The sequence below is a fragment of the Megalobrama amblycephala genome, linkage group LG16 (genome assembly GCF_018812025.1).
Source record: "Megalobrama amblycephala isolate DHTTF-2021 linkage group LG16, ASM1881202v1, whole genome shotgun sequence".
NCBI lineage: Eukaryota > Metazoa > Chordata > Actinopteri > Cypriniformes > Xenocyprididae > Megalobrama > Megalobrama amblycephala.
Window position 1 is genome coordinate 23,758,268 of NC_063059.1, and position 15,741 is coordinate 23,774,008.

Here is a 15,741-nt window from a genome sequence, read left to right on the forward strand (position 1 = left end):
ATTTCACAAGAGAATGATCAAATTTAAGGATCCGTGATAGCATCTAAAAGAAAAACCCCGATGTATCATACACATGGTTATTTTGTATTTTTATCCAAGTATTATATGTCATTAGTATAATTGTAATTTTTCTTAATTGTAATTTCTCATTATTTTTATTGTATTATAAAAAAAAGGCTTTTCAGTACGTTCAGTAAAATTGAACCATATTAAGCACAAATACGTCTCCCACTTAAAGAAATGTTACAGTAGAGCAAAGAGTATATGATTAAAATATACAAAATTACATGATTATGATTAATTACACATTATTAATGCTCAAACGCAATCATAAGTGCAAAAATATATATATAATTTGGCTTCACAAGCTTTTGAAATGTGTCACTATGTTTGTGAGGTCATTTTATAAAAGAAAAGTCCTCACAGGTAGTCAAATAAACTCAGGTAAGCAAAAAACAAAAAACAAAACAAAAAACACCATGACCCAAAGATCTTGTCCAAGTTCTATTCCACAAAACCCATACCTGCAATTTAAGTATTATGTGTATGCTATTATAGATTTATTAATTTTGTTAATGAGCTTTTATTTTTATATTTTAATTTGAGTATTTTTGTTATGTGCCTTTGTCTTTTTATTAGGTTTTGTTTTTAAATATTACTATTTAGGTTATATGTACAGTCAAACCAAAAATTATTCTGACGTTTTTGATATTTTTGTATATTTTTCCTAGTGGGTGCAGCACACTATAGTTCATTTATTTAAGTGAGGATAGCAAAATAAAGTAAACTGTGACATATTATACCCAAAATTCTTCATACAGTGGATACCAGTAAAATTGCTAAAACTATGAACCAAAAATTATTCAGAAACTATGACTTGACCATGATAATCAAAATAATATTTTTTTTCTGACACAGTTTAACTCTTAGATCTTGTCATATTTTATTAAAATTTTTTAAATTATAGTGAATAAACTGTAATAATGAAAAGGTGTTTGAATAAACCTTGGTTTGACTGTATATATTAGTTCAGTTTTAATTTATTACCAGTTTGTATTTTTAGTGCTACAAAAAACTTATTTCAGTTAATTGCAAGGCAACATTTCTAATTGTCATTTATTTTTTCATCTAATTTTGATATTTTATTTCAGCTTTATTTCAATTAACAAAAATGTTTTTAGTTAACAATAATAACCTTGACCCTTGATCTACCTGAGACCCTTCAGGTCAGCTTTATATATCTCTAGACCTGCTCTGAAATGATTTTACTGACGGTCGACCACCAAGACAATAGATTATTCTTCCATTGAACGGGTCTGTCATCGATTTCTACAGCTGCAGTTCTTAATGCAGCCAGCAGATGTCGCCGTTTCCTCTCACTGAACAATAAGCAGCATGAGGCCAACCTACCGCCTTTATCACTATATATTTACAACAGTGCTCGCCTGCTCACGTTCAGCTGCGCCCATCTAGAGGATAGAACGAACAGAAACAATACCGTTCCCTACCAAAAACCTGGATATCTCACAACGGTGAGTTCAGCGGACATTTATTCATGTATCTATTCATGTTTTAACTTTGTAAACAAGGTAACATCCAGTTATTTTCAGGAGGTAAAATCCCATGTCAGGGATGTGAGCATGGGATCAACAGCAGCTGGATATAGAGGCGAAGAAAGGACCCTTATCAGCCACTTACTCATGCTAACTGACCTGCTAACTGTAGTCGGAGGGTTATTACATTCACTGTTTATTAGCTACCTTGCCTTTTTATAGGTTTTATATGTAATATGTATACTCTGGCGGTCTGTGTTCAATAGTTTCAGCCCGTGTCCAGCTAATTTAAAGGCTTAGAGGCTGATCTTGAACGTTAGCGTTTGGCTTTCCTGCAGCTGATGATTGACGTGTCTCTCGCCGCTTCGGTTGACTGACCGGGCAATTTATATAAGGTTTTGTGTCCTAACGTGTTTCCCTTTTATATGACTCTCGCCTGGATTTTATCTTCCTGGCCTTTAATGCGTCAATGATACATTTAGCAAACCGCAGGTTTATAGGCTACGTTGTAACAGAACGCTTAATTATATTGTAGCATTAGGTGTGAAGGAGGACAGTGAGTCGCCCTCACTTTCCTTTCATGTCAGTGGTCAAGTGCATATTTATTAACAGTAATCATGCAATTAATTATTGAACTGTTAATGAAAAGCTAGCATACTAATGTTAGTCAGTCAAGACGTACTCAGACACTAGAAACTATTCTCAGATTATGAACTTCTGTCAGGTAATGCATGTAAACATACATATGAGGCCATAAAAGCTGCATGTATATTGATCATAAATAAATGAGAAAAGGTTTATATCATGCATTGCAGGACACTGGTGTCACTGCTTCATGTGTCATGTCAAAAAGTCATTAAAAGGGTTGGATTTTGGAGTACATTTTTGTAAGAGACTTTAACTTTTATATGCTTGTTCAAACATGCTGAGCATATTCAAAAACCATGAGGGTAAAAATTCAAGCTAATATTCTGTGCTGTAAAGAGGCAAAATGAAAACGAGAATACTTGTTTAACTAATGCATTGAGAAGTCTGACATCTTTAGTGCTTTCAGGCTCAAGCATATGTCTTTATCTTGGTTTTGATTACCATGTCCACATATGTTTATGATAATGCATTTTTATTAATAATTATCATAATAAATGTTACTGTGTTTATTGTTTATACTAACTAGGGTTTACTAGTATTTGTTGCATTTATGTATTATTGTTGCAACTCAAATTATAAATAGTAGAAATAGTATAGTAGGTATTATAATTTAGTATTGCATTAAGTCTGCATCAAGCCTTTTATGGGGAAGAATTGCCTGAATTGCCTTCTGTATTATAGGGAAGAATTTGGCCCCTTGTTAATGGAACTTGTTTGGATGATGAAGTCTCCTGCTGGTGGGAAAATAGGAATGTTAGAGGCCCATGGCTTTCATAGCACTTCCCCAATGCCTTAAACCCTGTTTGTTTCACATTCTTATAGTGGAATAATGATGCAGTGTCTTCCTTACTGTAAAATCAGTCAAATTTGCTGTTCCGGTGAATATTATCATGCCATATTATGGTACAGATGTTTCTTTCTTAGGTAAAGGCCAGTCAGTGATTTCAAGTACATAAGACAGCTTTACCTTTTCACAAAGTGATTGCATGTTGTAATGCAGGATGTTCAGTTGGAAATTATGACATGACTGGAATCTAAAATATTTTCATTGTGCAAAGAAACATGAAAAATGATGCAATTGTTAATGCTATGACATTTCTTTCTCTCTCTCCAGGGAGCCATAATTAATCCATTCTGGATTTACAGAAGCCACTCCGTCTCTGTATGGAAAAATCTCTAACTTTTGAAAACATTGGTGCTTCTGTAGTGGAACGTAGACTACTTTTGGGGACAATATGTTCAACTTGATCAAAAAAGACAAGGAGAAGGATGGAGTTAGGAAGGAGAAAAAGGACAAGAGAGATAGGAGGGAACGGATGTCTGCAGCTGAGCTCCGAAGCCTTGATGAGATGAGCATGAGGCGGGGATTCTTCAACCTCAACAGGAGCTCCAAGCGGGACTCCAAGAACAAGTTGGAGATCTCGAACCCGATCCCTATTAAAGTTGCCAGCAGCACTGAGCTCAACCTGACTGACATTGAGTCGGATGGCCTCAGTAACCGCAGCAGCATGGTCCTGGATGCAGATCAGCTCAGCGCGGCCAGCTCCAGTGATGATCTGAAGGGCGATTATGGTCAAGATGGCCATCGGAGCTCTGTCAAGGAGCGGGCAGCTAGGTTTGGCTCCCTCGCCATGCAAAACTCACAAATGGGTTCCATCATGAAGCGCTTCTCGTTTTCTCAGAGGAATAAAGATGAAAGTCCGTCCGAAGGTTCCACACCTTCTGGGCAGAACTCTGCTGCCCCGTCACCACAGGTAGAGACCAAGATGTTTGACCCCCAACGAAAGCCTAGTCTTCAACATCAGCAGCAGCAGCAGCAGCCTCCTACTGGGAAAAAGGTGCAGATTCCTGAGATTGTGGATAAGACGTTTCCTGCGGACCTCCGCTTGCCTGCTGTCGTGCCACCGCAGACGCCCGAAGTTCGGGAGCTGGTTCTCCAGAGGCGGAACACTGGAGATTTTGGGTTCTCCTTGCGGCGCACCACCATGTTGGACCGTGGCACGGATGGGACGGTATATCGCAGAGTAGTGCACTTTGCAGAGCCAGGTGCCGGCACCAAGGACCTGGCTCTTGGTTTGGTTCCCGGAGACAGGCTGGTCGAGATCAATGGGCGAAATGTGGAGAACAAGAGCAGGGATGAGATCGTGGAGATGATTCGGCAGTCAGGCGACACGGTTCGCCTTAAAGTTCAGCCCATTCTGGAGTTAAGCGAGCTGAGCCGATGCTGGCTGAGGAACACCGAAGGGCTGCGGCGGGAAGCATTTGACGTAAGTCCATATTTTGTCTCTCTTTTCCTCTCTGTTCATGATCACAGGCTTTCCAGGCAACTCCCCACAAGCCTGCCCAGCTCTTACACATGTAGAGCCAATTGGCTTTTCTCAAGAGTACAAGCACATCATTTAAGATGAACATGTTCTTGTGCAACAGGAAGCGGATTCCTTTCCAGGATGAACATCTGTCACAATGTGTCTAACAGAATTTTTTCTTCCTCCAGCTTTCCACAAGTGATGACTTTAATGACAGGCTTTGAAATTGTTTTGTTTGTGTTTTTCTTCACAGTTTGTTGTGCAATAGTTGGACACAGTGCGACAGTAAATTCAGAATTTTCCTCATGGAAATTTCACATGCTACATTTCGCCGTTTAGTTTTGGTGTGCAGCTATAAATTGCACTTGCTGTTGATAGTAAAAGAGAAAGAGGCTGGTCAGACGCACTTTCTTGTATAAGATGAGTGTGATGAATGGGTGGAAAAGCTCTTTCTTTCTTTTTTCCACCCCTTGACAGAAGGAAACCATTGAAATTTATCTGTTGTGTCCTTGTTGGATAACAGATAAGAATGGCACTTTTGCGTAAATGTTTTATTTTCTTTAGGATGGGCGGAGGTTGTGCCTTTTATTAACTAGCATGTGTGCCACTACTGGTCTGGATCCCGTCTGGTGCTGTCGTGCCAAGTTACACAAGTTGATGCTGAGACGACTCGCAAAGCTTCTTCCTATATTATGTAAGATTCCTTGATAACTACACTCATTGGATTCTAGAATTTAGCAATGTTGTTTACTTGCTTGGAAAACAGTACATTCAGTTAACATATTCTTTTGCTCTGTAACATGCAGTTAGGAGCTTTTGGTAATTTGTAAAAAGGCATTCTGAAGCTGAATGTTGAGCCATCTGTGAAACTTCAGAGAGGTGTGACACAGTGAGTTTTGAAACAGTGAATCAGGTGCGTTTGAATCATTAAATGGTGTTTGTGTAGGAAAAAAGGTGTTGGCTGTTTAATAATTATTCCCTTCAGTTTGCTGTTTGCTGACAATTACGAATTTAAATATTCCCTTTGCAACTACTATATTTGTCATTAGCCTAAAACAAGGTTTCCAACTGGAAACGGGTTTATGATCATCAATGGGTTCGTTAGAAAACTGCTGTGGGTTTGCGAGATACCAAAAATAATTATTAAATCATTACATTAATTAAATGTGAAATTTCTTTCATGTAGATTCATGCTGTCTTCTTTAGTTAAGTTCTGTTTTAAAATTTCTTTTAGTCAGACAGGAGTGTTTTGTTTACCTGCTTTACTAGTTTCGGCTACTTCCTGTTGCCTTCGTCAGAAGCGTCACGTGATGTTGCTGTGACAAGCAGCCTACAAGACACGTCACAGCAACATCACGTGACGCTTCAGTGCCCAATTGGATGACATTTCTTTCACAACCTCAGATAATCACAATTTTTTAATGTAAACTAAATGGTGTGCCAAGTAATTGCGTCAGTTCCTTCATAACTTCTTCAGACTTATGTCAGTACGTTCTAACACGCGTGTTTTCAAACTTCTATTCTTTCGGCTAAGAAATAGCAATTATAAAGAGAGTCCGTAAGTTTTGCCTCTGTCGCCATCTCTGTTTGAAACCTGCAATTGCATTTATTTGTGGAATTATCATCTTTACATGGGTTGTGCATCGGCATGGCTCCTCAGCACGGATGAATCTAATGTTTGCTGTCAATCACCGCACTGGTGGATACTGTACTTCGGAATCACAGATTCTACGTCTTGGAAGTGCGAACAAAATAAGAATTTTCACAGAAAAAAAGGCCATCTGAACAAGTAACAAATTTGTTCTGACCAACTGAGGGAAAAAAAAGCATTACAATAAATCGTGCTACCAATGGTGATTAAATCGAACAATCGCGCTTAGCTATCAAATCGAACCGTGCAAATTATTATTGTTATACTTTTTTCTGTGCTAACAACATAAGCATTGCGTGACTGTGTATTTAGTTTGTATTAGTGTTACCTGTAATTTCAATTTCTGTACAGTCTAATCTCTAATTTATTTGTCATACCATACAATCTGCCATCAAAATAAGTTATTCCAGCTACTCTGAGAAAAGGCAATAAATGATCCGCCACCTGCAGCATCCTCACTAGCCTAATAGCTGGGACTCCTTCCTTATGTAAACAGACATGACGTAATGACGCGAAGACGAACGCCGGCATGCTCGAATTTCCCGTGGAAACCTACCAGTACCACTGAGATTAGAACACATTATTACAAGCTTACCGTTACTCAAAAATTGATTTTGGACATTTTTAACCCAAAAAAGTTACAGACTGCAGCTTTAAATCAAAACACATCTAATTGGAAAAATTCTGTTGTATTTACAGAAAAAGCTGTATGGTTTGGCTGAGGAAAACGTTATGAATCCCAGGCCTAGACTTTTGTAACGTATTAGCCACAGATACATTTGGGTTAAGGAATAAAGAGTATTAAAAGGAGTCCTAAGTGTTTTTGTACAGACTCTTGTCTCTTTGTAGTCAGTCTTGGCCTAGAGCAGGCGAAGAGCAGCTGTACTCCTGCAGGCCGAATTGACCTACAGGTGCCTGACAGCACAAAGACAGAACTCTTTCTCATCATCTTTATCATTACTACATTTACATGATGGTAAATGATCTGTATAGCCTAGAGTAAGGAAAGCTGCCTCTCAGCGTCAGCATTTTTGTCTACAATAAATCTTAACTGAAGCACTAACATCAGGCTAATGGTACTGTACTGCTGTAATGGGCTTAGAAAAATAAAGTGATCATCAGCTCTGTCTGTTTATGCAACCACATGTTTGTGAAGGACTCCCTAATGGTTTTTCCTATGGAATAGTTTTAACTTTGTGGCAGCATCATAAATTAAGCACTTTCAGGAAATCTAAGATTTGTTTAGCTTAAAGGTTTGAGTGATATTTGCCCATTTGGTAACAGACCATCTTGTAACAGTTAGAACGGTTTATCATGTGCTTCTGCAAATTGGTCATTGGCGAGCACCTCCGTCTCATACCAGAGTGGGCCTGCTGTGCTATTTTGGGTTTTACCAACAAACATGAGGGGCTTGCTTTGCTGCATAGTTCTTAGTCAGCCTCCCATTGTACTCGATGTGGTTCATTACATGGCCTCAGGTCAGTGGGAGTACTCTATGCAGCCTGTGACTCTCGCCCCCCTGTCTATCGCTCTCTCTCGGACGGCGATCATAATCTGTTCTGTCTTTTGGCAAGCTGTGCTACAGGCATTGTCTGGAACATCTAATATGTCCTCTGAGAGTATTCATTTTGGGCTTCTTTTGTTGTGGAGCTTTTTTTAAATTAAAGATGGGCAGTAAGTGCTCTAGTATGTGGAAGTAACAGCAGTGATTGTTTATTAAAGGTGCCATCGAATTGAAAATTGAATTTACCTCGGCATAGTTGAATAACAAGAGTTCAGTACATGGAAATGACATACAGTGAGTCTCAAACTCCATTGTTTCCTCCTTATTATATAAATCTCATTTGTTTAAAAGAAACAAAAGAACAGGCGAATCTCAACATAACACTGACTGTTGCGTAACAGTCGGGGTGTACGCCCCCAATATTTGCATATGCCAGCCCATGTTCCCAACATTATGAAAGGCATTACACAAGGGCAGCCAGTATTAACGTCTGGATCTGTGCATAGACGAATCATCAGACTAGGTAAGCAAGCAAGGACAATAGTGAAAAATGGCAGATGGAGCAATAATAACTGACATGATCCATGATATCATGATATTTTTAGTGATATTTGTAAATTGTCTTTCTAAATGTTTCGTTAGTATGTTGCTAATGTACTGTTAAATGTGGTCAAAGTTACTATCGTTTCTTACTGTATTCACGGAGACAAGAGCCGTCGCTATTTTCATTTTTAAACACTTGCAGTCTGTATAATGCATAAACACAACTTCATTCTCTATAAATCTCTCCAACAGTGTGTAATGTTAGCTTTAGCCACGGAGCACTATAAAACTCATTCAGAATCAAATGTAAACATCCAAATAAATACTATACTTACGCGATTAGACATGTTGCATGACGAACACTTTGTAAAGATCCATTTTGAGGGTTATATTAGCTGTGTAAACTTTGTTTATGCAATGATAGAGTCGAGAGCTCTGGGGGGGGCGGAGAGCGCGAGCAATTAAAGGGGCAGCAGCCCTGAATCGGCGCATTTCTAATGATGCCCCAAAATAGGCAGTTAAAAAAATCTATGGGGTATTTTGAGCTGAAACTTCACAGACACATTCAGGGGACACCTTAGACTTATATTACATCTTGTAAAAAAACGTTCGATGGCACCTTTAAAACACAATATTTCAATTAGTGATAGATAGATGTATCGGCTAATCAGATTATTCAGGCTATATTTGGCCATTTTGAGATTATCGGCTGATAACCACGTTTACTTTGCCAAATAACAGAAGTGTTCTTCAATTCACTTTATCACTTCCAAATTCTACTGACTCTTTTCATTGTCAATGGATAGTATTTCTGTTTTTAAATTTCTGTTAATTTTTTTTTTTAAATTTATTCTTTTTTTTTTTTTTGTGAACTGCGTAAATGTGAAAGGGATATTTCACCCAAAAACCATTTACTCACCCTCATGTTGTTCCAAACCAACAAGACGTTCATTTATCTTTGTAACACAAATGAACATATTTTTAATGAAACCTGAGCAATTTCTGTCCCTCAAATGAAAGTGCAGGTAACCGTAGTCTCAATCTGAGATTTCACGGACCGCAGGCTGAACGTCTGATGCATATGGCACACTTAACTGGAAACACTTAAGGATTTTCGAAGTCGTTACCTGGTTGGTTGAATTCTACAGGATGTCTGGGAGACGTGTGTGTCGCGTTCTTTAATCGTCCGCCTGGAAACAAATGCTGTTACGCCAAACCCCCTCGTGGAAGAAGAACACCGCTATGTTTACAATTGTGAGAATGAGCACTTACCACAATCAACTAAACGCTGGATTTTCAAAAGTATGTAAAGTTCGCGATTCCATTGTTGCAGTAAACTTGCACAACGTTCTTGAATGAATAATTCTGTTATTGTAGGGACATCGACTTTACATTTTCACGCCCCTAAAAACATGACACGGAACAAAAAGAACTGTGATTTGTTGCGTTACATGTCAGTCAGATGTCCTCTTGGGCGGTCCTTGGCTAAAAAAAGCTACGATAGGGTCCAGACCTTCTGCTGTCAGTCTGAAGATCTGGCTATGCGAGACTAAGGGTAACCAAAACATTTGGCATTTTAAAACATTCATAAAGAGATTGTAAAAGTAATCCGTACAAATTGAGCAGTTTAATCCAAGTCTTCAGAAGAGATTCTGTGCGATTATTGAATTGTATTATGTATATAAAACTATATTGGCCACCTTAGTATTCCATTTCACTGTTGGCTATTGGCAAATCCATATCTGTTATCCACTTATTTGCATTTGACTTTTTTTCAAATGCAAAACAATACTCAACATGCTCGAAATCAGTAACCACTGTATGCAAAATGCCATAAAGGTGCTTAATTTTTAATTTTGCGATTTGATTAAGTTATGATTTATTTTGCTGCCTTGCAGTTTGATTTTTCAGACGGCAGTTTGGCTCAATGTTTAGGGAATGATTAGGGAACACAGCTAGACGGAGCACAAGTAAATGGAACAAGGGTGTCTTATAACATGTTTCCTAAAGTTTATCTATTTTTGAATGCATCCCTATTATAAAAGTAAGTGTGGAACAGAAATTTGACAAACAGGAAGTGAAGAGCTGGACCTTTGTTCTGGTGTGTGAATGTGGTCTCGGGTAGTCGTGTTTGCAGCACGTGTCTGTGGAGGATCTGTGTTTGCCTGTGTGATGTCTGGAGTGCTGTACTGATTTGTGGGCCTCACTGAGCAGCGGGAGCCATTCTCGGTTCCATTGTCTCAGAAAACAAATAGCAACAGCTTTATCATCAATCCAAATAAAGAAGAGTCGTAAAACGATCATGTCTCAGTGCAAACAAAAGCCAAGCAGAGGGAGTTCATGACGGTCTCCTCCAGCAGGCAAATGTCATGAAGTCAAGCACAGCTGGGCCCTGCTGCTTCATTGAAAGTCGTCTTGATTGACCTTTTACTTTCTATATCTTATGGCTTTGCTGTTTTTGAGTCTTAGATTTAGCTGTTTTTCAGGAAAAAGTTTGGTGACCAAGGAACTGCTTTGATAGTGAGAACTAGAGTTTTTACTGGTTGCTAGGTGGCTGTTGACCCAAGTCAAAAGTCCATCCACAAGTCTCAATGATATTTATGTAGATGACTTTATCTCCTTCGGTTTAAGTATACAGTATTTTTTTCCATTTTATAATGGACTTTTCTTTGTTCTTGTTCGGTAATTTGATTACTAATTATACGCATGCTGTTTTGATTGTTGGAAATATTTTTGATGCCCTTTTGTAATTGAGTTTGGCAGAATAGGAACTTCGCGAAGAGGAACTTCCCCTTCGTTGCAGGAATGTCTTTGGAGTGGCTGAAGAATGGTGTTGTTCCCGCTTTTCCCTATTCCTTAGAAGAGAACACAGCAAACATACAGGAAGTCCTCTATTCTTCTAGGCATTGACCAGAGTAGTCAGGATGTCCTGAGATGGCTGTGAGGAAGCCAGAATAGAGACAGTACCACAGACCCTGCTGAAACAAACAGGTAAAACCATCTATTTTCAGCACGCAGGCTGCTCTCTGTCTTACATTGTCTCGGCCAAGACAGGCCTGGAACCACATTTTTCTGGTTGTTGAGTGCTGGACATCTAAGTCCAACTAGAGAGTCTTAGTCAGCTCTCTAGTTGAGTAGTTGGTGTACTTCCTAAGGAGTCAGACACTTTTTAGGGCTGTCCCACTGTAAAGAACAAAACTAGGGAGTGAAATGAGGCAATATCTTTTGTTATTTGATATTAGGTTAGTATCATTTGATTTTGAAATCAGTACAGTTAAACACAAGTGACAGAATTTGTGGTATAATCTTGATCAACAACAACAATTTTTCCACTTCCCTCCTATTTAAAAAAAAAAAAAAAAAAAAAAAAAAAAAAGGGGTACAGTGAGGAACCTGCAATGGAAGTGAATGGGGCAAATCAGTTAATGATTCACTGTTTCAATAATATAGCCATTAGATGTAAATGATATTCGTATTTAACCAGGGTTATTTTATTATTTTATATGCTGTATTAAGTATTTATTCGTGTTTTGACTTGGCTTTTTTAAATTTTTTTGTATTTATTCATATTTTAAGTTGGCTGTTATTTATATAATTTATTTTAATTTTACTTTACATTTTATTAATTATGTGCTTTTGTCATTTAATCATTATTTTTTATTTCAATTTACTTTATTTTTATATTAGTATTAGTAATATGAGTAATGTTGGTACTTCAACTTAACTATTTCAGTTAGTTGCCAAGAAAACACTTCTAATTTTCATTTTACATTTAACATTTGTTTTATTTTATTACATGTATAATACAACATTTTAACAAAACCATAAAATTATATGCTTCTAAATCCTCTTAAAAATCATCCATGCATTTACTTCCATTGTAAGTACCTCGCAGTAACCTTGACACGAGATGAGTCAAAATATTTTTTTGTGGTGGTAACATTTTCAGAAAAATGTCTTTGAGGTAAATAGGTCTGCCATTTGTACAGGTATTTCAGCATCTTCAGCACTAAAGGCTCTTGCTGACTTTGCCGCAGTGAAGTGACTGTAGAGGCATCGGCATGGGTGGCAGTTCATAATGCCTGACTCACCTCCAGCAAGGTTGCACTCCACAACCCTGTCTTCAGAAGAGTTACAGCTGTGAACCAGATGCCCCCAGAACCACATACACGCACAGATTGATGCAGACATTCTGACACCCAGCTTCAATGTGCCACCATGCTGTTTTACAGGGAATGTGAAAGCATGACTTTGCAGTTAACAAACCTCAGAGGTCCATCATTACCAGAACGCTGTGGAGGCTGCACCAAGACCACAAATATGCTTTCATTAACATACTAGTCTCGTATACAAGTCTTTCCCCCATACACACTTCTAACATTGCTGAAATAAGTTGTAATTTGCTAATCACAGTGCTTCTCGTCACAATATATAAACAATCCCAAATGTCAGGTTTGCAGTATGTTTTCGTAATCACCAGCCGCAATGCCTAGCACATTGTGATTGTACTGTAGTTCTCTTCACTCTGTAGACAGGGCCATACTGGCTCCATCTCTGCCGCAGCACTGGCCCACAACACCCCAGGGACATTCTGCACCACACTCCTGTACTTCCCTTTTTCTCCACTTAGAGTAAAGCTTTAAGTGGAAGAGATGTCAGTGAATGATTGTTTTCTACCAAAAACTGTTCACTAAACTGTTGGCACTTTCGGTTGCTGTATTTCACTGCACTAACTGCCCACAATCCAGTTTAACCAGACTCTCACCTGTTTCTGTCTCTGTCTGTCTATTGTTATGTCTTATGTCTATCTATATGTCTATCTTCTTTTTGACTATCACTGTATCAGTCTATCATTCTGTCTGTCATTCTGTCCATCTGTTGGCCCATCCATCCGTCCAATTGTCTGTATGACATGGAAAAATGTAACATTTCTAGTATTTTAGCGACATCTAGCTGTGAGTAGGGCTGGGACAATACATCAAATCTCGATTTGCAATACCAGGAATCTGGAGCGATTCTGATATTTTCCGATGTATCGCAATTCTCTCTTGTATCGATTCTGAGCTTAGTTTTTAAACAGCAGATGGCACTGCTATACGTGCTTTAGAAACACTCATACACTTCCTGCTTCCAGTTCCTTTAAACACACCACTTAAACCTAAAATAATCATTCATAAAGTTTGAAAAGGTTGAAGCGAATTACAAATCTTGCATCATAAAAGCATTCTGAGCCAAGGTGCAAGTATATTTAACCACTTACATGAGTGCTGTCCTGCAGTCTTCTTCGGGAGCGCTTGAGTGTGCGGTTAAAAACTAGCCTAGAGCGCCATCTGCTGTTAAAACTAAGCTCAGAATCGATTTGAGAGAGAAAATATCAGGATTGATCCAGATTCATTGTATCGATCATGAATCGACGTGTCATCCCAGCCCTAGCTGTGAGGTTGCGAATTGCAACCAACGGCTCAGTCCACCGCTCACCCCTCCCTTTCTAAGCACATAGAGAAGCTGCATTGGCCGACACAGGACAAAGATGTCATCTGAGACAGCAGAGAGTAGGCAGTAAAGCAAAAGGCAGGAACACACCAAGCCGACGGTCGGCCGTCGGGCAGTTTTTCTTCGTCGGCCGACTAAGTTTTCTCAGTGTGTTCCACACCGTCGGCTGAAGTTGGTCCTCGTCGGCCTTTTTTCGGCCGATTCAAAATGTTGAATCAGCGTTGAAGCTTGTCGGTCCGTCGGGCCATCTGATCATTCTGATTGGCTGCTCAGCTACTGCCGCCTGCTGTTTCGGAAAGGCATTTCATCTCACGCAGGCGCAGAACTGACGTGCTGCTTGGCCGTTGGCTGTTTAGCATCGGTTTGGTGTGGCAGGGCAACTTTTGACACAGACGCTGCTGATGCAGTCCGCAGTCTGCTTTCGTGTCCACTAGTTCGTCGGCGTTGGCTTGGTGTGTTCTGGCCTAAACGTGTTCTGTAGAGCAGTTTGTCCGTTTAGGGCTACTGTAGAAACATGGCGGCGCAAAATGGCGACTTCCATGTAAGGGGACCCGTGTTTTATGTAGATAGAAATGGCTCATTCTAAGGTAAAAAAACCCCCAACGGTTCATGATGTAAGGTCTTTATATACCACTGAAAACATATTTAGGAGAATCTATAGACAGAAATGCAATATAACATTACACTATATTACACACTGGATCTTTAACAATGAATTTCGGTTCATTATATTTTAGTTGTTCTTCCTTACATTTAAATTTGTATTCCAGTACAGTCTTGTTTGGTACTTCAATTCAGATTCACTTCAGATTGAATTGGAATTTAAAAGGCATTCTCAATTCAATTCTGAATCTCATAACCATGACAAACACCTCTGCATCACTTACCAGGCGCTAAAAATGGACACTTTAACAGAAGAATGATTTAGATTTGGAGGGTGTGCTTGAATGGAGTCATCTGTGATAAATTACGTGAGTTTGACTATTTTATCCCCCCCCCTATCATTTGGTAACATCCATTTTAATTTGAGAAATTGCTTCTCAGCTGAAACCTTTCCTCTATGACCTCCCTCTCTTTGTTTCTTTTTCTCTCTCTTTTGCTGCCTGTGGGTTCTGGTACTTCTGTTGCCTTGGCATTGCTTCTGAACAGTCTGTGAGCAATTTTACCAAGCTAGGTTTTTCATATGTGTATGTAAGTGTATGTAAAATAACAACCACAGAAATCCTAGAGGCTGGAAATCTTCAACTCTGTACTGGCCCTTGACCAATGATAGTTACCACTTTATGGATATGACTTTTATATTGTGTGAACTCAATTCAGATGATTTAACATTCGTCTTACATTTTTTTTTGCATGTGCATTGTGGAAATATGTATATGTTTGATGTTAGCATACTGCTTTGAGAGAACAAACTGTTCATGTATGTGCTCTGGGTTCTTTTTAATGGATGTGCTGTGGGAAAAAATCAATCATTATCATTACTTGTTCCCATGAGGACTTTAGCCTCACTGCGGATGCACTCAATGTTGAAGGTTCAAGCTACAGCAATAAGCCATGAGAGGCTGTGTATAATAGTGATTTTTACTACTAATCACAATTGCTTTTCTGCAAGAACTGTTTACAATTGCAAAACGTAGTTTGGTGAATTCAGTGTGCAGTCACAGGTGCATGTATAGCATGTATTGGCCATTATTTATTTATTTTTTTGGCTTTGAATGTGTCCAAACACACAAGATATTAAAGGCACACATACACCTCATGATTGATACCCCTCCTCAGAGTGTACAGGCACTGTAGCTCTTGGCCCTTACAGTATTATTTTACTCCACAAGACCATAAGCTCTGTTCAGGAAGCTATTCTGATTTGATTGGCTCTCATTTTATCTCAATCTTTTCAACATTTCTGATCTCTGAAGTTAAACATTCGTTTTCTCTGGACCTCAGCAACATTTTATTACCTCCTCTCCAAAACCACACACTTGAGGTATGATGAACTAACAAAGAACATTTTTTACTGCATTTATTAATCTACATTAATGTTAA

At 38.8% G+C, this 15,741-nt stretch overlaps 1 protein-coding gene across 1 annotated transcript in view; it reads left to right on the plus strand.

Annotated features, from left to right (window-relative positions):
• Positions 1 to 1,383: 1,383 nt before the first annotated feature.
• LOC125248463 (unconventional myosin-XVIIIa-like) overlaps positions 1,384 to 15,741 on the plus strand; it is a 119,156-nt gene continuing 104,798 nt past the window's right edge. The window contains 2 exon segments of the mRNA XM_048160352.1: positions 1,384 to 1,532; positions 3,316 to 4,468. Of these exon segments, the coding sequence (XP_048016309.1) occupies positions 3,437 to 4,468 (1,032 nt within the window). The 5' untranslated portion in view covers positions 1,384 to 1,532; positions 3,316 to 3,436.